Source organism: Cavia porcellus, unplaced genomic scaffold (assembly GCF_034190915.1).
Source record: "Cavia porcellus strain 051 isolate PalLab524CR breed Dunkin Hartley unplaced genomic scaffold, mCavPor4.1 scaffold_21, whole genome shotgun sequence".
In the NCBI taxonomy this organism is placed as follows: domain Eukaryota; kingdom Metazoa; phylum Chordata; class Mammalia; order Rodentia; family Caviidae; genus Cavia; species Cavia porcellus.
The window spans coordinates 40,509,163-40,532,896 of NW_026947504.1; the positions used below are offsets into that span (position 1 = coordinate 40,509,163).

General features: G+C 34.8%; 1 protein-coding gene across 1 annotated transcript; it reads left to right on the top strand.

The window, feature by feature from the left end:
* Positions 1 to 6,165: 6,165 nt before the first annotated feature.
* On the top strand, positions 6,166 to 22,175 carry Rfc3 (replication factor C subunit 3). Its single transcript, XM_063232625.1, has 9 exons — positions 6,166 to 6,368; positions 7,500 to 7,637; positions 9,778 to 9,845; positions 11,845 to 11,942; positions 14,846 to 15,027; positions 15,714 to 15,850; positions 15,940 to 16,038; positions 18,679 to 18,748; positions 20,607 to 22,175. Exons 1-9 carry the CDS (start codon positions 6,282 to 6,284, stop codon positions 20,796 to 20,798), a joined length of 1,071 nt encoding a protein of 356 aa, XP_063088695.1. The 5' UTR covers positions 6,166 to 6,281; the 3' UTR covers positions 20,799 to 22,175.
* The last annotated feature ends 1,559 nt before the right edge of the window (positions 22,176 to 23,734 follow it).

Consider the following 23,734-nt stretch of genomic DNA (forward strand, 5'->3'; position numbering starts at 1 on the left):
CAGGGTACATCAACCTGAGATGGAAATTGTTCTCTTTCAGGACTTGAAATACTTCACTCCAAGCTCTTCTTGACTTGATGGTTTGTGATGAGAAGACTGCCATGAGTCTGATGGGTTTTCCTTTATAGATGATCTGTTTCCTTTCTCTAACAGCCTTTGATATTCTGCTCTTGTGCTGAATTTCTGGGATCTTAATCATTATATGTCTGGATGTAAATTTATTTTGGTTACGGCTAGTTGGAGTTCTCTATGCCTCACTTATCTGTATGTCAAGTCCTTTGCTTGGGAAGTTTGCTGCTAATACTTCTGCAAATAGGCTCTTTATGCCGTTTGGGTTGACCCCTGCTTTTTCACTAACACCTATCATTCTTATTTTTTCTTTGTATTATCTTGTAGCTGTCCAATAGTTATTTCCTGGTTCCTTGTTATTTTTAGATCTTTCCTTTCATGATTTCTAGCTTCCATCCCATGTTCAAGGTCTGAAAGTTTATCTTCAGTTTCTTTCAAGTAGTTTAGTCAATTTTCTATGGAATTTTTAATTACCTGCATATCTTCTTGAGTGTTTCCTGCATTTCACTTATCTCTATATTGTTCATTTGAGGTTTCCCTTATTCTCCTATGCTCCTCTTCTTTTACTATTTATATCTTTTTTAGATATACTCAGAAACACTTTTATTATGTTTGTCACTTCTTTTACCTGAGATATTATTTTTGATCTGATTTCTTTTATAGTCTCATGAAGTAGTTTCTTCAGTTGCCATCATTCTAGACATTATAAGTGTGTGACATCTCCTTTTTGTCTATCTCCATGTGTCCTGGACTTGTTCTGTTTGGGCCAGAGGTCTGAGATTGCTTTTTGCTCCTTTGTCTTAACATTTTCTTGGGTTCCTCTGGATGAGAAAGTTGTGGGGTCCCAGGTGCTTTCTGACTTGGCTAACCATGCACAGTGTAGGGTGATGGATCAGGCACCTGAGTTTCTCCTAACCTAATTTCCCTGGGAGGCAGTGGGATATGAGGCAGGCTTCTCTAGACACTTGGGGCTTCTCCAAGGTGTGGTTGGATTGTTCTTCCAGTCTGTACTAGCTATCCACAGGAGAGACCTGATGGTGGCTTAGGTGTGTTGGGCCTGGGATGGCTGCTTCTGACTGCCTATGATGGTTACCTATCCAGGTTTTTTTTTCCATTCCTATAGAAAAATAACTTTGTGACTTTAGAGTTGGAAAGGGCTTTATTTTTAATGTATTTTTTTTCTTGGCACCAGGAATTAAACTCAGGACCTTCCACTTGCCAGCCCAGCACTAGTGCCACTGTTGTATCCCTGGCCTGGGCAAAGGCTTTTAAGGAGTATTCAAAGCCAACCTAAACAGGATAAAGATATTTTTAATACATATGTTTAAAAAAGAACAAATACATAAATCTACAAAAACAAACAAGAAAAGACATGAATAGACACTTTACAAAAGCAAGTTCTGGTCATTATTAAACACTTGATAGAGTGCCTTTATCTCTTAGGAAATTAAAACCATTTGCGATTCCTCTGCAATCCTACCAGAATAACAAAAATTGTAAAAATTGTTGATTGATATTATGTTGAGATATTAGAACTTTTGAATATTGTAAGTGGGCAAGTAAGCTAGTGTAGCAGTCATGGAAAACAGTATGATAGTTGTTTTAAAAAACCATGAAGAGGTGCTGGGGATTTAGCTCAGCGGCATAAGCACCTGCCTTGCAAGCAGGCAGTCGTGAGTTCAATCCCTGGTACCGATAAAAACGAAAAAGACAAAAAAAAAATGAAGAATTATACAATTTAGCAACTCACCCTCTGGGTGAAACAACTGAAATCAGGAATACGAACAGATATACTTGTACTTCAATGATCATCATAGCAATACGATGATCATTCATAATAGCCCAAACTCAAATGTCCATCACTGAATGAATAAACAAAACTTATAATAACCACAGGATATAATATTATTCAGCCTTAAAAATGAAATTTGGATACATGATTGAAACTCATATATTATAGTAAGTGAAATGAATCAGATACAAATGATGAGCTTTGTATAATTCCACTTACATGAGATATATAGAATAAATTCATGGAAAGCAGAATGTAAAATGATACCATATACTAAGAGTTACCAATATAGGGACGTGTTTAATAGGTACATCAGTGGCTATATATTTGTAAGGCACAGTGTAAAATTAAATTCAGGAATTGTGGCTTCACCACTGAATTATAAAGAATTTCAGGGAGGATCTAACACCATGCTTATCATGGAAGCTAGAATTACCTTGATTCCAAAACCCAGAGAAGGGCCCAACTAAAAAACAGTACTAAAAATGAACCTCTGTAGTGAACATAGATGCTATTCCCCTTCTGAGTATCTTTCAAAAAGAGTCAAAGACATCATATTAGAGTGAAACGTGCATACCCATGCTTATAGCACTAGAACTGATAATACCTAAATCTTGGAAACAGCCTTTTCGTCCATCAAAAGATGAATGGATGAATGTATATATAAAATATTTACATATGTATATCAGTTGTAAAGGAGAATACATTTAATTCATTATTAGGAAAATGGATACACATTGAGACCAGAATGCTAAATGAAATAACTCAGAAACAAATATTAAACAATGTATGGTTTCTCTTGTATAAGAAACCCAAACTATAAATAATTTAAAGATAAAAATAAAAATCAGACAACATGAAACAGGCAGGTAGTCCTTTTGCATATGGGAAAGGGATGTAGAGATGGAGAGAGACAGAAAGTAAGGGATGCAAAGAGGAATTTAAAGGATTAAGGTATGGTATGTATATGTACCAATTCCTCACAATGAATTTATTTTTTGTGAATCAAGCATACTAATAAAAATGTCAAAGTTATTATACAGAGGAACCCCTGATTAATAAAAACCCTTGCAAGGCTGTTCACCCTACCGTTTCACTTTCCACAGTTTCTCACTAAAGATCTATCCAAACATCTGCTCTACAAATTATCTGTTCTGCTTATAGAATACAATTCATGTCAAAATACAGGAATCTGGTTTTCTTTTAGTTCCTCAAGTGTTATCTGGACCCTCCGAGTCCTCCACCAGATTCCCTACATTAAAGTGACCAATGAGCAAAATTACATGTTGGAACATACAGAAGATTTTTAAAGTAAGAGTAGAGAAGCCTGCCACTGATCACGGTAGTTCATATTCTAATACCCAGTACTCTGCCTTATGATTCTACTAACCACAGAAGCTGGAAAAAGTATATAGGCATAGGAAAGAGATTTGATAAAGAGAAATTCTTCTGTAGCAGACTAAAATGATTTTTACATTTCTACCCTCTTTTTCTGAGTTTTAAACTACTTTTTTCAAGCTATTTGCATCATAATATGCATTTGCTTATTTCACAAAGATAAATTCACACTAGTATAACATGTTAAATGTAGTTTTATAAAAAGTTCCTGTGATAAATCTCTGCTCAAAATTATTTCTTATTTTTAATGACTTAATATTATTTCTACAGTGGAGAGAGGAATCTAACCACTGGTCCTTCCCCAAAGAAAGGGGTTAAATCATGAACAGATGCTATCCCTGTCAATTTGTTAGTAAATTATAAGAAAAAGTGGTCAGAGCACTTACTCTGAAATAGAGGACATAATCTGGAAAGTTGTTCAGATTAACCCCAAATAAAATGAGTATTCAGTAAAATCTGCACATACATAGGAAAATGCAAAAAAAAAAATTCAAACACAGGCAGGTGAAGACAAAGTGGTAAACATTTTAGGGTACTTCTCTGAGTAGAAAATAAACAAATAATATTACCTCTTTCCTCTTAATTGGTCTCTTGGCCTCTTGAGATCATGAATTATGCTCCTTATCACCACCCTTATAACTGGATCGAGCCTAGAGAAAAGTCTTTCTCCTAAATCTATTGAGACTCAATTACAGATTTGGCCTAGAAAAATGCAAAGGCATGAACCACTAAAATGCAGGAGCAGAAGAGCCCAAGAAGGGCAGCAGTTCACTTTGAGCACCTCAGGAAGGTTTGGTTGCATGTTTAAAATGGCAGTTTTATCATTTTGCTCAGGTGCTATGTATTAACATATTTTATTTATACCTTCAACAAATCATGGAAAACAAGGTTTTTTAAAAACTCATTTTAGAGCAGAGGAATCTGAAATTCAGGGTAATTCAAAGTCAGCATATTGAGCAATAATTATGAAAGGCATGCCTTTAGAATTTACTACAAATTACTTCTCTTTTTGAACTTGTCATAACTGATGAGCACTCCTGGAAAATCCTCGATCATTTTTATACCTGATTCACCTTCCTCTCAATAATTGTTTCCAGCATCATTTTTTGTGACTGATAAGTACAAATATGATATTTCAATGTTGTTGCTTCTGATTTTCTTTTGTCTTTCACTTCAGACACTTTTTCTTCATTTTAGCTTAGTAAGGGAGAATCTCAGAAAACATGGACATTTTCTGCAGTATTAAACAAGGTGGGGGCTGGGGAGTCTTCAGTGAGTAGATCTAGGTAGAATAGTAAGGAGAGGAAATCAGATATTCAATTCTGCCTATATTGCATAAAAATTGTCCCAAAGGAGGAACTAGTAAGTGTAAACACCCTTAGGTTTGTTTCAGACAGTATTTTAGGAATAGGGATTGTACTTACATTTGGTAGTTATTGTGCTCAATAATACCTTGCTTGCTATAGTGACTGATGTAATATGATGAGTGATGGAACAGCACAATTAACTTTTGTTTAATAGAGAAGGAGATATAGCACATTTTTGGAGGGTTATCACAGGAACTCAATCTTGTAAGACCGTCCTATTAAATGATAGGATTTAGGACTTTACATAAAAATAGAAATTAAATAAGTAAGTGATATACATAGAACTAGAAGAGTACATTTTGAGAAAACAGTTTTAAGGGCACAATAACAGTTTTATATGGGTTTGAGATTCCAAGTACAAAGCAAGTGATCAAAAATTACATGATTGGTTACATACATTGGATCACATATTGACAGGCAGGCTGATCTTGAAACAATAGAAACACTCCAGGAACCAGGAGAGGGGCTCCCTGAGCACAGTTAAGGGCATTACCATAACACAGAAGTGTTCAGGAGGGTGAGAGAGAGAGAGAGAGAGAGAGAGAGAGAGAGAGAGAGACTGACTGATGAGCATGAATCAGCCCAGGGTGCCTTAAGGTATAGACAGTTAATCTGACTTAATAGTGCTCATATGCAACAGGGCTGCAGACACTGTCAGAGTCAACTGAATTTAGCAGAAATAGCAGAACAGTAACTTGATCAGAGGCCTCTAACTGATCATGAAGTATCTTTAAGTTTACCATCTCATGAATATGTTTTTGCATTATAACTGTGCCCCAACAATTGGTTGACCATAGTTCTGTCTCACCTTATGCCCGTCTTCCCAGTTCCCATTTTGGACCGGTCTCACCTCATGGTTTTACTGTATAAAATCCCTAGAAAAGCAGGGTCTTTGGCAACGCACTGGGGACCCTTTCTATCTTTCTCTCAGATAGAAGCTTTCTCTCTCAATAAATGTATTCTGCTCTTAATCTCTGATGTTCCTAAAATTCATTCTTTGATTTTAGAGAACACAGACCAGTATTAGACATGTAGTAGATAGGGAGTTTCGGACCTCTATATCATTATTTCTATAGCACTTTTTAAATGCTCTTTTGATTTGGTTTGCAACCCATTAAGCATCCTGAGGAATGGAAGTAAAAAAATAAGTATCATGTCCTGTTTCTTAAACAGCTTATGCAGTAAAAGTGTACTAAATGTCTGCCAAGTGAGAGAAACCTCCAGCTGGATATATTTTAGTATGAACAACAGAGATGGACAGATAGTACTGTACCTATTTAGTAAATTTCTGTGGAAAAAAAATTTATTCAATGAGCAAAATGAATAAATTTCTGTTTCTGAGATACCCAGATTTAAGCCCAGAGTATCAGATATATACTCTCAATTTGGGGGAATAGTTTCTAAAACAACACACCAAATCAGAGCAAAGAAAATACAGTAAAACGATAAGCATTATAAGCTACAGGGCTCTCACAAGGTGATGAATTTTGTCCCGAGCCCCCCTCCGTGGTTTTTTCGTCATTACCGGGTTTATGCAGCGGCCGGTAGTGACGTCACGAGACCTGCCATTAGCGGGAAAACTTGTTTTACGGATCCCGCGCAAAGGGCGCGCGCTGAACTCTTTTAAGTGTTCTATTTCCAGGCTTAGCGCTGCCATGAGTCTCTGGGTGGATAAATACCGGCCCTGCTCTTTAGGACGACTGGACTATCACAAGGAGCAGGCAGCGCAGCTCCGCAACCTGGTGAGTGGGCCGCGGTTAGGACCGGAAAAAAAGAAAGCGGGGAGGGGAGCCCTTGGCTTGGCACTCCCGCCCTGCGGAGCTGTGCACCGCGTGCCCGCCCTTTCCAGAAGTGGGTAAAAATTAGGGAGAAAAAGAAAATTGTGAAGCAGGATGAGGGTGTAAGGTGGGGCCTTGCACTTTTAAACGAGGAACGTTTTGCTCTGTCATCTCGGACTAGGCTTGAAGTGACAAACTCATAATGACAGGTAGTGGTCAAAGAGCGAAGCAGAGGGAGGGACAGTATAAAACTGCTCTGGCAGGAGTGTGCGCAGCTTGTGCTAGGAAACTCAGGAATGTCATCGTAGCAGAACTGTAAGAAGTCAGCCCAGAAAGTAGTAGCAAGGGGAGGGAGGCGTGCAAGTTGAAGAGTGGGAAGGTGTTGCAGGTCCACTAAATACCTAGAGTAGATGGGAAGCCACTGGAGGATTGTGAATGGAGAAGTGACGTCGTCTAGCAGACTTTTTTTGCAGCCGTGTTTGAAATTTCTTCTGGTCATTATCTTCATTTGCATGGAAAGTGTATTTATTAACACCGAAGGTCATCTCTAACTCCATTATGTTGTATTGGAGTATCCTTGAGTTTAGTCCCATATGCATGAGTTTTGTCCTCTTTAACCCAGTGCCTATTTTTATGGTGTGCTTGATAAAAATGTCTAATGGCATTGTGTTGTACACATCCAACTGAAGGAGAGTGGAGAGGGAAAAAAAGGATCTTAAGGAAAATAAATTACTGCAGACCAAAGAGTAATACATATTTTATGCCGATGAAAATTTTTTGGTGCTTAGCACTCTGGTCTTTAGATAGTAACTTTTTTCAGAGCTATAGATACTATTATTAAGTACTTTCTAAAAGCTGAAAAATGATAAATAGGACTATTGATATATATATAAAAGATGTTTAGAAAAGTTCATGTAAAAATTGAAATTGAACTAAAAAGTTCATTGATATTACACGTATACTAATTTAAATTAAATGGGTCCTCCAGAGTTACATAGGTTGGTTTACAAAACATTTGGTACTGAAAAGTAATTCGGTTCTATCTAGAGCAGTTAGTTTAGTTTGACTAAGGAAAAATGTCTTGTTCTTTTTCAGGTGCAGTGTGGTGACTTTCCTCACCTCTTAGTATATGGACCATCAGGAGCTGGAAAAAAGACAAGAATTATGTGTATTTTACGTGAACTTTATGGTGTTGGAGTTGAAAAATTGAGAATTGAACATCAAACCATCACAGTAAGCATTTTTAGTCCTTGGTTAGTTTATATGTAGACATACTGATTTTACAAGTCAGTTTACATCCTAGTAGAGATTCTTACAAAATATAGGGCCAAATTTAAGAAGAAAACTGCAGATTTTATAGGCAGAAAACTGTAATATCTTACAGAAAGATAAAACAAAGCAGATCAAATGTCAAGATATAGAATGTTATCATGTAAGAGAGTTGCTACTTAAGAGTGTCTTTTTGGCCAGGGGTTTAGCTCAGTGGCATAAGTGCCTGCTTGTCAAACATGAGGTCATGAGTTCAATTCCCAGTACCAAAAAAAAAAAAAAAGTGTTTCTCACTTTCTCTCAAAATTATAGTGTAAATTGCAATTAAATTTCAATTACAGTTGAATTCTTTTTTAATTATATGAAATGACTCTAAAATCTATATGGCAAAATACATTTGTATCATTACCTCAAGTTGTTATGAAAAAGATCAGTGAATTGGGGCTTATGTTACAAGATATAAAGTCATGTTAACACTAAAACACTACATTGCCATGAGTTAGCCAGTGAACCAATAAAGAGCATAAAACTATGATCAGAGTAGCTATTTCAAATCAGTGAAAAAGGATGAGCCAGCAAAATCTACCAGTATAACTAGTCATCTCTTGAGGGGAAAGCTTGAATCTATGTGACCTACACTGCATAAAAATAAATAAAAGAGTTAAAGATAAATAAAAGATGAATAAAAGATTTAAGTGCTAAAAATAGAACAAATAACAATAAAATTTCTTATGCTGTATGAACTGCCTGTGATTTAAGAATTTTAATAGAAACTATAAAAATGAAAAGAAATTAAAGAGATATTTGGATATGGGTGAATTTAAAGCTTCTGTGGCAGTGTATAAACCTAAAATCAGTAGGTAAAGGGAAGTCAAAATGTTTGAAATCACATTAGATAGTGATTTTTACAAATTGATAATGGCAAAACAATATGATAGAGTGAAATAGCAAATATTCAGAGCAGAGAAATACAAGTGGCCAGTAAACACCTATAAAGATGTTTGCTCTTTAAGATGGTTAAGCATTGTGAGTCTGTTATATAGTCAAATTGGCAAAAATTGAGAGTAATAATAAAACCTACTATCGGTAGGGTTGAGGAAGAGTATTGCCCATGGAAAGTGAATTGTTGGAACTTTTTTGAAAACAAATGGGTTTATGTATATATATATATATAATATATATGTATGTATGTATGTATGTATATATACACAGAGGCAAAAAGCAGAAAAAATACCTGACAATATGACTAATTTGAAATATCCATAATACAGGTTGATACACAGCTATAACATTATACTAATTGTCTGAGAGAGATTGCCAAGATAGAGTGTTAAGCAGGAAAAGCAAAACACAGGTGTATGTATGTGCTTTTCTCCTTTGTTACATTTATTTATTTATTTTTTTACAAAAAACACAATGGATATGCTTTGTTTTTGTATTAATATGAAAAAGACTATGAAAGGATATATGTACATTGTTTAGAATGATAATTTGGTGATAATTGAGAATGATTTGGGGGAATTTTGGAGATAAAGGAAAAAGTAATAACAGATTATGTGATATGACTCATATATTATAAACACTGTAAGAATGGGGTGGCAGGCATGGTGGTACATGCATGTAATCCCAGCTACTTGGAAGGCAGAGACATAAATATCACAAGTTTGAAAACAGCCTGGCAACTTGGTACAGTAAATCCCTGTCTCAAAAAATTAGAAAAATTTAGTAATCCCTGTGTTCTGCGACAAACCCATTCCAAACAATTTAGGGACTTAATGAGACCCTATTAAAAAAAAAAAAAGAATAGAAAGTAGGGAACTGGGGCTATAGCTCTGTACCAAGGCCCTGGGTTCAATTCCCAGTACCATAAATAAATAAAATAGGTTTGGATACGTAGCTCAGTTCAAGGTTGGTTTTTTTCAGTCCTCAATATTGGAAGAAAGAAAGGAAAGGACAGGTTAATGGAGTTGCATTAATGGTAAGTATCTCAAGTTTTATTTTTTTAGTGTGTTTCAGTTATTTATATAACAAAATAAGAACAAATGAAAGTGTAAAGGGGCATAGCCAATAAACAAATACTGACTTACTCTTTTTTGGTCCACAGACTCCATCTAAAAAAAAAATTGAAATCAGCACTATTGCAAGTAATTACCACCTTGAAGTTAATCCCAGGTAAACTGCTAAACTTTTTAAAGAAAAAAATTGATGGAAATAAGCAATTACACTTAATTTTTAAGATTAGAATCTTTTTGAAATAAAATCATGTATATAGAAGCACAAAATAATGTTAATTTTCCCTCTCAGGCCGTAGAGCCTAATGCTTTCTCACTTTATCTTTTCTGTGATATCAGACTGAAAAGTAGACTGTTTTTCTCTAGAGAGCTCTACAGAGCTTTACAGAACTCAGTAATATTTTATTGTTGGTAAGGTTTGTTAAAGTACATGGGCTCATTGAGTACTGAAAAGAGAAGTTGTCTGAAATGTTTGTAGTGTCTGGAGTAAATATTTCAGAAAATTGTGTTGCAGGTCTTTAACTCAGTGTTTTTACATTTTTGGTGAAAGTTATAATAGTTCGCTGTTCACGTCTGTGTGTTTAGCATGAAATAGATTAAGATCTTGTGAGAGACACTATAAACTCATACAGCAGCTATAAAGTTCAGTAAAGCTTTAACATTCTGTGGGTCCTAATATGTTCTTGAAGGCGAATAAAGGACCTCTAACCAAAAGCAACTGTATGCCCAATGGCACAAAGACAAAAGTGAATGAGTATTTTAAGAAGGTAGAGGACACTGAATGGAGCAGGCAGAATAGAGATTTTTTGCAGGGTAAGGGATTGGAAGTCATGGATTTTGCAAGAGATATAGCCTCCATCCCTTTTTTGGGGTCAGGATCTTTCTATGTGCTAGATTTCTCAGGCCAGGATTGAATTTGCAGTCCTCTTGCCTCAGCCTCCCAGAGTGGTAAAATTATAGGCATGTATGTACACTATCCTTGGCACGGGAATAGAGTTCAAACTAATGTATGTGTGACATTCATTAGTAGGCACTGAGTGAGAAGCTCTGTATGGGTTATGTTATTAAAATAATCCTAACAGATAGATATAACTTTCCCTAAGTATGTGAGAGAAAATTAAGAGAAGGAAGATTAGTGGGTATGCATCTGATCATAAAAATAGGAATGTTAGTTCCAAAGACAAATGAAAGTGTTTGGGATTCTTTTTTTTTTTTTTTTTTTTTTTTGAGACAGTGTCTCCCTATGCAGTTCAAGCCGGCTTTGAACTCTTAATAAATAATCCTGCCTCAGCTTCTTGAGTGCTGGGATTACAGGCATGTGCCAACACAGCTGGCTTGTTAAGAATTTTTGGCTAGGAACAGAACACTAAAAAAAAGATATTTTAGATACATGGATATAATTATATTGGGATAACTTAATTGCTTTTTGGGAAAATAAGGCTACTTTGCTACTTTGCCATTTTCTTTTCTTGTTTTTGTTTCTTTTTGAGCACCTTTGAGGGAAGATATAATCAGTTAGAGATCAAGCTGATTACTAAAACATTCATTCACCCTAAGTTAAGTGGATGACTTCTGTTGTTTTGAGGTGCTTCATAAAGTGCCAGACAATAACATGGGTGTAAATGATAGGTTTGTGCCTATACTAACCCAGTGGTTTTTGTCTTAAGTTCAGTTTGCCTATTCTGTCCTCTAGCTGAGTCCTTGAATCACCTCCCTGCTAGTACTGGGTATAGACTTCTGTAGGCTTATTTGCTGTCAGACAAACAGGCATAGAGATGAGGAATAGAAATTACATTTCTGTTTTGAATTATTTTTATATGTTCATAATTACAGATAATTGAGAAATTCGTTATAATTAGGTATTTCTATTGTGGGTACAGAAGTGTCAAAAGTATTTACTAAACAGTTATATAATTGTTCCTGTTAAGTAACAGTAAACTTAATGTAAGAACATGTTTAGTGTTTGCTGTGACAATCCACCTGGAATATTGTTTATATTTTTAATGACTCCAAAGCGTTCCACTTTTGAAGGTTTATGATTGTTATTAGTTTTGACCAATATTTTAACCAGTTAAGCATTCAGCATTTCTCTAGCATTAACAAGAGGGCATGATTGCTTGTATACATTTACACGATGTTTTATTACTTGTTTTATGTAGTGATGCTGGAAATAGTGATCGAGTCGTGATTCAGGAGATGTTGAAAACTGTGGCACAGTCACAGCAACTTGAGACAAACTCTCAAAGAGATTTTAAAGGTATGTGATGAAAAGATGACTTCTAATGAGATTGCCAAGCACTAATGCTCCCTTACCTTTTTAATTTATTAGTTTTGTGTTATTAAAGTGAACGACATGGTATCATCTCTTTGCTCATGGGAAAAGTCTATTGTTGAATTTTATGGGAAAGAATACTATTTTTGGCATTTATTTGATGTTCTAAAACAAGTGATAAAAACACACATTATAACAAAAAATTATACAGTTTTAAAATAATTGCTATTAATGACCCAGGTTTCACATTCATTATCAACCATTTCAGTGAACAGGAAGAAAATTAAAATGAGGTAGCTCCTAAATGCAATTTGGTTTGAAAGGGATACAGGCTTATATTACTGGTAGCAGTGTTTGGGAGTGTTCATTTCTCCTAAACATTTATGACCGCTGCAAATAATTGTTTTATTATTTGTAAGTTTTAGAGAGAAAAATACTGTTTTCAGTATGATAATTTCTTTTGTTAATGGCTTATTTTTATGAATTGGCTGTGCATAGTCTTAGATTGTTTCTTGATTTTCTTAGTGTCAATATTTCAAAATAAGTTTGCATTAGTGAATTTAGTTTTTCCTGTTACAAATAAACTTTTTATGTTTTCTGACCTTTTTTTTTTTTTTTTTTTTTGTCTTTTTCATTTTTATCGGTACCAGGGATCGAACTCAAGACTGCCTGCTTGCAAGGCAGGCGCTTATGCCACTGAGCTAAATCCCCAGCCCCTTGTTTTCTGACATTTATATGGCAACTTGATGTTTATAACTTAATTTTATATTTTTCTGTAATATTAAATTTTCCAATTATCTATAATAATCTTTTCATAGTTGCTTTTGGAGTTTTGAGACATATCATAGATGAACACAGTTTTTTCTCTTCCTTTATACTTGTATGGCTCTCAAATAGTTTCTTGAGCCGGGGATATAGGTTGGTGGCACAGAGCCTGTCTGGCAAGCACAAGGTCCTGAGTTCAATTCCCTGTACCAAAAAAACCCAAAAAACCCCCAACTTTCTCTTGTCTCTTTAAATTGGCCAGAACTGCCAATATATTGCTTGATAGTAGGAGAGACAATAGATCCATGTCAGATTCTGGAAGGAAGCCTTAAGATTTTCCCATTTAGTTAGGGAATTTTAGCATGATAAGTTTGATCATAATAAGGTGTTTATTCAGTATTTCTAATACGAATGTGTGCTTAATTTTGCTTCCTGCTTTCACTTCCACGAATATTGCTCTGTGATTTTTTTCCTTGTGTTGCTATAGGTTATATTACTAGATTTTTTGATATTAAAATTATTCATTTCTTACTTGATTGTTATATATTTTTAAGAAGAAAGTCCTGTTCTCTGTCTGTCTATTACTACTTAGTCACTGTTTCAAGCATCATTATTCAAAGCAAAAATAACGGTATATACTTAAATATTTAGAAAGTAGTGTGTCCCTATTCTTAATCTGTTATTATATGAGCTATGTTAAAGATATGCTATTGTAAGAAAGATGATTAAAAATTTAAACTAATCAAAATTAATAACTTCTAATTATAATTATAGACCTTTAAAAGTGAAATAAATGTATTAGAGTCATTAAAAATACTTAAAATATTCCCAGGCTCAGTTAGACTAAAATCATTAAAAACACTAAACATGTTCTTGTATTAAGTTTACTGTTACATAAAATAATATTTAACATTTTAGAAAATATTTAAATATTCTGATTCATAGAGATGTTTTGTTCTTCTTTCTTTTATGCTATAAACTCAGTTGTGATCCTTAAGTGAATGAATTTTCTAGTATTCTTAGGATGGAAGAGGAGGCCAGAGACATTTTTCCTTGATTCAAGGCTGTAACAGTTGCCTCTTGTTTCATCGTCATAAGGCAAATAAAGTATATGGTCTTGTGTCCTGAGCTCTATCTTTTGTCTTTCCCTGTGTGTTCTTTGCTTTGTCTCTTTCCTCTTCTGCTGAGTTTGAGTTTTGTTTCAGGGGTTGCTTACTGTGGAGAACTGATTTAGCAGGGGGCTTCGTTAGTTTGACAATCTTACTACTTTGTCAGACCTCAGGATTCCTTTGCTCTCATCTATGTTTGGGGTCTGTAGAATCTGTTTCCTAATTAAGACTGCTCTCTTCATGCTGATGATTCCCCTGATGATTTGCAGTTTACCTATGGGCAGTTTGGGGTTCTCCTGACCTAATAGCTGTAAAGATGTGGATTTCTGTCATTCTGCCTTAGGTGCTGACACCAGGTGAGTCTTTTCAGTTGCAGTTTCTCCTTTTGTAAATACTTGTTTGTATTTGGAGTTCTTAGGTAGAACTTGCTATTTAGTTTTGGCATAAATTTTACAGATCTTTGTTCTTGGGGTTTTGTTTTGCTTGCTTTTATGTAAAGATTCAAATACTACCACTCTCATGGAAATAATTTGTTAATAAAATGAAAAATACAACAATTGGATTTCGTTTTTGCATATGTACTATTGCTTGAATCACTTTTATAGCCCTAGATTATGGCCAGATGGACTCTTAATGCACCAATGTCCAGATGTATGCCCTTGTTGGCTATGTCTCCACAGCAGCCTTTTCCAAAATACAGTCCTTAGAATTTAAGAGGTAGTGTAGTACCTTCTTGTCTTGGTAAGTTTTAGTGCATATAAATAATAAAGGCTACAATAAATTCTGCAACAGAGTGCTTTCTAAACATCATGTTGTTCATTTCTGAGTCTTATTTAATTACAAAATTTTTAAGAGTTAAAATAATGTTATTCTTCCCATATCTATAACTTCAGTTTGCCCTTGCTAATAAAGAGCAATGTGGGCTTTTACTGTGAATAGTGAGAAGAAATAAAGAAAGCAAGTTAAATTTGCATGACATAAAGTTGATGTTCGTTTTGTTTCTCTTTCATTCAGTGGTATTATTGACTGAAGTTGACAAACTCACTAAAGATGCTCAACATGCTTTGCGTAGAACCATGGAAAAGTATATGTCCACTTGCAGGCTGATCTTGTGCTGCAATTCTACATCGAAAGTGATATCCCCTATTCGTAGTAGGTGCCTGGCCATTCGTGTACCTGCTCCCAGCATTGAAGATGTAAGTTAAGTGAGACTTGAGGAGAAAAATCATCTCAAGTCATCTGATCCGTGTTTATCCCTGATACGTTAGTTTTTGTAAAAACAGTAAAGCACATCAGCAATTCCGGAACAATTATGGATAGACTTGGATAAAAATTATTTTTAGATGTACAAACCAATGTGCATTTTAATAAATGGTTGAGTATATTTAGTATATCTTAGTGTATTTAATTATAAAATGTTTTTCTCTTTAAACCATCGTTTACCTTAAATATGATTCCATGAAGATAGTTTTCACCTAATTATTTAGTGTCTTATGCCTCAAGTTGAATTATTGGAGGAATTACAGGAGGAAACTCAAATACTGTATAGCAGAAGCAGATACTGAAAGGAGATAACGGGAGAATACTTAATCCATAGGTAAGGAATCAAAATCTGAAACAACAGTCATTTTTCAATATCATTAATCAGTTAAAAAATACTCTCACAATGAGCAGCTTTCCTGCTGTTAATATGTTTGGGAGAATTTGTATAAAATAGTAATGTATGACATTGCAATAGAGTGGCATTGCTCAGAGTGGCAAAGTATCTTTTTAAGTTTTACTTAGGAAGATTTAAAGAATACAGTTAAGAAGCTCTATAGATATGTCAACAAATTATCTCAATACACTTTTTGACAGATTGCTCATTTTTTGTAATTTGTAGATTTGTCATGTGTTATCTACTGTATGCAAAAAGGAAGGTCTGAGTCTTCCTTCACAGCTGGCTCAGAGAATTGCAGAAAAGTCCTGCAGAAATCTCAGAAAAGCTCTACTGATGTGTGAAGCCTGCAGAGTACAACAGTGAGTGAAAGGGGCAGTTCCTGCAGGTGACGTTGTGGTACATAAGCACACTACTGTTGAACTCACTGTATTCTCCTTTTGTCCTGTAGGTATCCTTTTACTGCAGATCAAGAAATCCCTGAGACAGATTGGGAGGTTTATCTGAGGGAGACGGCAAATGCTATTGTCAGTCAGCAGACGCCACAGAGGTAACCAGTATGAGCTGATGTTTAAGGTTCGATCATTAGGATAGAATAGCTGCTTTATGTTAATACTGTGACATTTAGAAATATAATTAAGTCTTGAATCCAAGTATTGAACTTGAAAGAAAAGGTAGTGTTTAATTCCAGAAATTTAGTGGTCATAACAGTTGGTGTATGATGTCTTGACCCTTTTAAAGCTGTTAACATGTAAAAGTGGATGTGTGTATTATATATATGTATATGTTATGCTGCTGTGCTAAATCCCTATTCCCTAAATGGAGTTTTTAGCTAGATTAAAAAAAAAACCTTAGGATTTTTCATTTTTCTTTCAAAATCTTAGGTGGTTTAAAACTTTACACAAGACAGTGTGTCTAGCTTTCTTATTAATAAAAGAACTATAAGTTTGTAATTGATGCATAATGTGCTAAGTGTCCTTGAGCAGAGTTTCAGCTTTTCTCATTTGTATAATGAGGATAATATTTTTATTATCCTCTCAAGTACACTTGTGTGTTTGTTAGGAAGAGCAAAAGGCATTGAATGATAATGGTTTGAGAGTTGAAAAACTCTACTTACGCCTGATGGTAGACTCTATTAGTAATTTTGTGTATATATGTTGGTTCTTTGGAAATGTTTTTTTGCATATTTGCTACATTTCCACTTACTTCTCCTGGGTCTTGTTATTCAATGGTGGACCGTACTGAGAATACACTAGTTACTTAATTTGTGACAGTTTTGATTGAGAAAGATGGTTTGGATTTCTCCAAATAAAAAATGAAGCCTAAGGCCCACTAATTTTGGAAAACGTGGAGGGGGTTTCTCAGGGTCCCTAGAACACAGTTTTATATCCTTATTGCTGATCAGGGACTGAGAGCCCATGTTTGCACATTAATGAGCATTTAAGGGTACAGAATAGATTCAGTACAGCTACTAGAACTTAGATTTCTTTGGTTTAAATGAAAATAATGGTGAGAGGACTATACTGTTTTTCTCCTTATGGTTGACAAATCCCATAAATTATAGTTTTCATAACAGATTCTTTAAAGGGATTGTAACATGTGTTCTTTGACTGCCATATAAACTATTGCAGTGGGTAATGATAACTCATGTGTACTTAAAGGGTTTTTGGTATGGATATGTAAACATTTGAAAACTATCAGATAAATTTTTAAAATTTTACTTGATTATTGCTTTCGCTGATTTTTCTAGTTGCTTTTTCCTCCAGTTTTCCTACTAGGTATTAACAGTTTATAAGTGAATTTGTATAAGAAAGGGTGCTGTTGATTCTGTAACTGATATTCTGAAACTCATATCATGACAGTTGACTCTATTGTGATCCATTGTACATAAGGAAATTTTGCTTAATTTCAGCCTTGTGGCTGTACAGAAATGCTGGCAGATTGGTGTCATTTTGATCATTGGCCTGTTCAGTGCCAAATGCTTCAATAGTCATTTTGATCTCTTAATTTCGCTGCAATATTGTCTTAATTTTCATTTGACAAAATGATTATAATTTTCTAATTTGGATACTAAGCTAATTGTTAGTGAATACTTGCACTGTTACCTCATTTAACTCATAAAAGTTGAATGAGAAAAATATTAGTATCTTTATTAGCAAACAGGAAGATTAACTTGTTCAGGGACAGTCAGTTATTAAGAGGCTGAGACAGTTCTAGAATCACCAAGTTTCCTTGACAGAAGACTATACAGTCTTAATTACTTGCAACCCATCAAAAAGTAGTGGGACTAATATAGTAAGTTTAGCATACATTGAATTTTAGAAACTAAATTAACATTAGTTACTCACACTAACATGAGACATATGTTAATACATACAGTTACCATGTATAAGGTGCAACATCACAATTCTGTAGGTAAATCTGAATTTCCTTTTGGAAATAAGCTATATCATGTTAAAAGAATTTTATATCATGACATGTTTTGACTATTTATGGTTTATTAATACCAGGCTTTCTTTTCCTGAAGATACTATGAGAAGGTGTTAAGGGTTAGAGGACTGAGAGTTTAAATGTATACATTCGCTTTAGGGTCTCTCTTTTATTGTTTTTTGATTGTTTTTGTGTGCAGTCTAAATGTAGCATTGTTTTACCCTTATATTATCTAATCAGTTGTGCCATTAGCTAGTTAATTTTTTCATTACCATTTTCTAGATTTTTAAATGGTTTTTATCTGAAGATAAAAACATAAACAGTACTTGATATGTGATTAAAGAGTATTCAATTCCATGGTGTAAATAAGCTTGACCTGCATCACTCGTGAAGTCTTAATTTCTATGTGGCATTTTCATGGCTGATACAATGAACAACCTGCTTATAAATGTCTTTATTTTGTCTGTCTGTCTCTGTCTTTTTTTGAGACAGAGTTTCACTATGCAGTTTAGGCTGGCCCTGAACTCACTTTGTAGCCCAAGCTGACTTCAGTCCTCCTGCCTCAGCCTCCCAAGTTCTGGGATTGTAGGCATGTGCCACCACATCTGGCTGTCTACTTTGTAAGAGTACTGAAAGGAACTGAAGTTAGAAGCATCTGCATGTGCATCCTGAATGTGATAAACTGTAGAAGAAAATGTGTCTATATTTAAGTTTTTCCTTATTTTCATCACAAAATAGTAATTATTTTGTTTTATAATAGACTCCTTGAAGTTCGTGGAAGACTGTATGAGCTTCTAACTCATTGTATTCCTCCTGAGATAATAATGAAGGTAACCAAGTTTCAGAATTCGAATTGTTTATACAATTTGGATTTTTTTGTGTGTGATGGCAAGACTTTTATAAGATACATTGTCACTTCTTTCTCTCATGTCGATAATTCCACAGGTAATTACTCAGCCTCTTATATGGCAGGCAACATTAGGGGACTGGAAAAGAGGGAGGGGAGGTCTTGCCTGCAGGGAAGTTATGTTCTAGTGGAGTGAAATGGGAAACAAAGATCTCAGAATGTTATGAATGTTACAAGGACATGAGGAGAATGTAATGGAGGGTGTGGTTATAAATGGCTGCAGATGACTTCTTTGATAAGGTAGACTTAAGCTTACAGTGAGGATAAAGAAAAGAGAACCAAATGAATAGCTGGAGAATAAGCATTTCAGACAACAAAATTCAGTGTTTGTGAGGAATGATAAGAAAAAAGGTAGGCAAGTTCAAACCATACGTGCTTGGTCTCAGTTACCTAGGTAGCTAAATTTATTGATGGCTAGATACCAGGGAATTTGGTTTTTTAAAAAATTTTTTATTAAAATTACATAGTAATACTTACATGAAAAAATTAAAATGATACACTTATGCTAACAAAAAAGTGAAGGTCCATTTTTGTATTTATAAAAGTAAAAAACTTTCAACAGATCCGATCTTTTCACCAAGAATCAAATAAATATTTGTGTATGTGTGTAGTTTCACAAAATTTCTGTGCTTTTTGCACTATTTTCATTCAGCAATATGTCATGGGTATTGTGCTGTGATTGTACAGTTTTACCTTGTTATTAGTCTATCACACTGAAAAGATTATCATAAGTTTTTGATAGTGTATCATGACTATCAGTGTTTTTGACTTTTTGTTGTTGTTGTTTGTTTGTTTTGTTTTTTTGAGTTTTTTGTTTTTTTGTTTTGCAGTTCAGGCTGGCCTTGAGCTCACTTTGTAGCCTAAGTTGTTGGTCTCCAATTTGTAATGATCCTCTTGCCTCAATATCCTGAGTGCTGGGATTACAGGCCATCATGCCTGGGTGTCACATGTTTTTGAATATGATGTCTTTTGAAACTTTAGATTGTCTGTAGGTTATTATAATAAATAAGTTGTAGTAAATGTCTTTGTATCTCTCTCCTTGTACCCTTCTGCAATTAAATACAGATGTACTTTAATATAGATTGAAGTTATTTCCTAATAAGCCTATTAAAGGTTGAAGATGTTTTAAATTAGAATGCCTTGGGAATTTTGGGAGGTTAAGAGAGGTTCCACTGAATGCTGGAATTGGAGACTAGCCTGGATTGCAAAGACTTCATCTTGAAAAAAAAATTCATTTTATGTACCTGACTTACTGGAGCATCATAGTTTAACAACACAGTTCGCTGTCCAGCAATGGCAAGCCTTTTAGAGCTTTTAGTTGTAACAAACAGTTGGCTACAGCATGCACCACCATTGGTTGAGAATATTGGTTATTTATCCTACTGATCATGTGACTGGTGGAGAACATGTTTGTCTCCAGCATCTTAAGAGAGTTCTGTGTATCACAAGCCTTGGAAAAGATCAGAATTGAAAGTATGAATTCTTTTGAATGTATGTTGACTTTATATCATCATGAAGGCAAAAAATTATTTAGTTGGAGTATCATAATTCAGAGATCATCTGTATTTGCTATTTGGAATATGGTAGGTCACCATATTTTTATATTTCAGAAGTAAAAAGTTGGTTTTGGATGAAGGGTACTAGTTAACATAAAGTTTTGTAATACTGTATATAAAAAAGCATATTTAAGTTATATTTTTTGGGCAGAATGAGACTAATAAAGCATGTGTGGCTTATTTTTTAAATGGTTGCTTGTTAAGTTACTGATGATTTTTCTGTAGGGCCTGCTCTCAGAACTTTTACATAATTGTGATGGACAACTGAAAGGGGAAGTTACCCAGATGGCAGCTTATTACGAACATCGTCTACAGCTGGGTACCAAAGCCATTTATCACTTGGAAGCGTTTGTGGCCAAATTCATGGCACTTTATAAGAAGTTCATGGAGGATGGATTGGAAGGCATGATGTTCTGATTTCAGTCAGCAATTCTTCCATTTGTTTTCAGAACTATCATCTACATACAATTTATATTGGGAGAGCCATGGATATAATAAAGTAACCACTTAGTCATGTCTTATTTGCATTTTTTTATATAATGTTTCTTCTGTGAACTACTAATCATTACTCTGTGTCTTAAAAAATTGTTCCTGTAGTATTTAAATATATTGAAAGGACACAATTAGAAACTGTACCTAGAAAATGATTTACTTTATACATTTGTTTCTCAAGTATACATTGTATGATATGTCCACTTTCTTCTGTCTAATCTCTTACCTGTTGAAGGAAATTTACACCTAAGGATTATTTTGTATCCCTCCAGAGTTACATTTTTTGCAGAGAATTTAGGGATTCTAGCACAATATAGCATGAGAATATTTCAGTGATTTGAATAAATATCAGTCACTAAGAAATAAACATTGTTTTAAATGTGTGGACTCCTGAGGAAAATATTCTTATAGTTTGACTGTTTCTTGGTTTTCATTTTGTAGTTTAGCATTGATGAGATAGATGTACGTGTGAACTTATGCTTGGTGTCATACTGTTCCTTATGTCAGGATTTTTCAGTCTTTATCCAGGCTTGTAACTTTAGGCTAGGGAAGATATATACAGATTTTCCTTTTTCAATCAAGTCTGTAGGTTTCATCCAAAAAGTTATAGATTTCCCTTTTTCTTGTACTAAGTCAGATCTATTACTGCGATTGCAAGCAGCCTTGAATGTGTAAACCTACGATTTTTACTGACCAAGGACTATGCCTTAGATTTGGTTTTTCTGTGTATTCCATGGGTTCATGTATTGAAATTTAATCCCCATTGTGAAGTAGTAAGGGTGGGAACCACATGGCTGCCATTGGCTGACAGGAAGCTGTTGGCTCAGCCCATGACTGCTGCTGGCTCATAGGAAGAGGCTAGCTGTTTCTTGGTGGTTTTCCCAGGCTGCATAGCTGTTGCTGGTTCACAGGAAGGGTTGGCGTGGCCCATAACTGCTCTGGTTCATAGGAAGAAGTTAGCTTCTTGGTTCTCTTCCCAGGCTGCATGACTGCCACTGCCTCACAGGAAGGGGTTGGCCTGGGCCCTCTTCGTGGTTCTTCCTGGGTTTTCTCACTTAATTCTGACAGGCTTTGTACTAGACTTTATTCTGTTTTACAGATGAGAAACTGAATCCATAGGTGAGCACAGGCTTCACCCTAATAAATTCACAATTACCAACCAAGAAATAGGCCCTCAAAGTGCACAAACAAACGTGTTTCTCTAATGTAGGCTCCACAATACCTCTCTCAAAACTTAATTTGGAAGAGATCACCTTACCTCTCTATCAGCCCGCTTGTAAAAATAAATCTGTATGCATTCCATATTTCTGTGTGTTCATTTGTATGCATTTTATGTTCCTGAACCTGCATTTGTATGCATCCTAGCTTCAGATACAATAGAGAACCTGTTTATCTTCCATTTTTAGCCTAATCCCTCTGCCTGTGCCGTGGGTTCCACTAAATTTTATTGTGTCTCAACCTTTTCCTGTCCTTTCTCCTTTCTGATATTTTTCAGCCTCTGCTTCACAACTGCATCATGTCTTTTACTTTGATTTTCATAATATTAAAATTTCCAACAAAATTTAAAAAATTGATATCACTCATATCAATATTTCATAATGGACATGTAACTAGTTTGTTATGTAACTGTCCCTTCAGCTATCATTTTATGATTTTGATACCCTTCAAAATGAATTACAGACATGTATGTTTCTTAAGCTTATTAGCATGCACATTAGCCACTTTAGTAAGGCATGAAATATATATAAAAATCTTAAAGGGAAGCAGGGAAATTGTTTACATTCACGGGTGAAATTTCTTATCTAGAAAATCTAACCAATTTGTTTAATAAGTGAAAATGGAAACACAAGATACATAATAATGTAGTGTTAATATTTTATGTAGTAGTAAAGTATTGGAAAATAAAGTTTAACTGGTTGAATTTATAATTCACCAAAAACTTAAAGTATGTTGTAATAAGTTTACCACTACTGAAGATTTATGCATTGAAAAAATCCCTGAAAGGAGTCCCAAATGAATGGAGAAAGTTAAAAGATTTAAAAGTAATATGTCAAGCCCAACTTTTTGTGTGCCATGTAGCAAAGATCACTGTGCCAACAACCAGAAACGCTTTCACTCTGCATCCTGGGCTACATTTTACCCATTGCCTGAGTGGTGAAATGACACACAGTACATATGAGACTAGTTTATTTCTCATAAAAAAAGGACAAAAGTCTGTTGTTAGTCTCCAAGGCTCAAGAAAGTTGTCCAGGATGGTGGTCTGCTGTGGGAACATGATAGATACATGCACTGTGCATGTCCTGCTTGCACTGTAGCTGATGGACCCTGAAGAGGAGCAAATGTAAATTAGGAATTTTACTTTTAAGTACCCTAGTGGCTTTTAAGTACTGTAATACTGTAAACCATCACTATCATCTGTGGAACTCATTTCTCAGAGCTAAAATGTTGTACCCTTTAAAAAACACCACCACCACTTTTACCCTCTATTCTACCTTCTGTTTTTGAGATTTTGAGTACTGTTGTGTGTTATAAATAGGATCCTGTAACACTTTTTTGATTGGCTTATGTCGTTTAGCATGATTTCTGTGTTGTACCCTGTGTCAGAATTTTTATCTTTTTTAAGACTAATGTTCCAATCATATATGTATACCACACTTTGCTTATTCATTCAGTGGTTAGTTGGTTAATCCTATAATCTAGCTGTAAATAATGCTGCTATGAATATGGGACTACAGATATCTCCTTGAGACTTTGCTTTCAATTCTTTTGGTGTATACCCAGAAGTAAAGTTACAATAAAGTATAGAGTTACTCTATAGTAAATCTACTTTCATTTTTTTGTTAACTATCTCATTTTTTGCA

Coding starts and splice junctions, on each gene's coding strand:
- Rfc3 (XM_063232625.1), top strand. CDS start 6,282: ATGAGTCTCTGGGTGGATAAATACCGGCCCTGCTCTTTAGGACGACTG. Junction 9,846..11,844: donor CACCTTGAAGTTAATCCCAG/GTAAACTGCTAA, acceptor TGTTTTATGTAG/TGATGCTGGAAATAGTGATC. Junction 18,749..20,606: donor CTCCTGAGATAATAATGAAG/GTAACCAAGTTT, acceptor ATTTTTCTGTAG/GGCCTGCTCTCAGAACTTTT.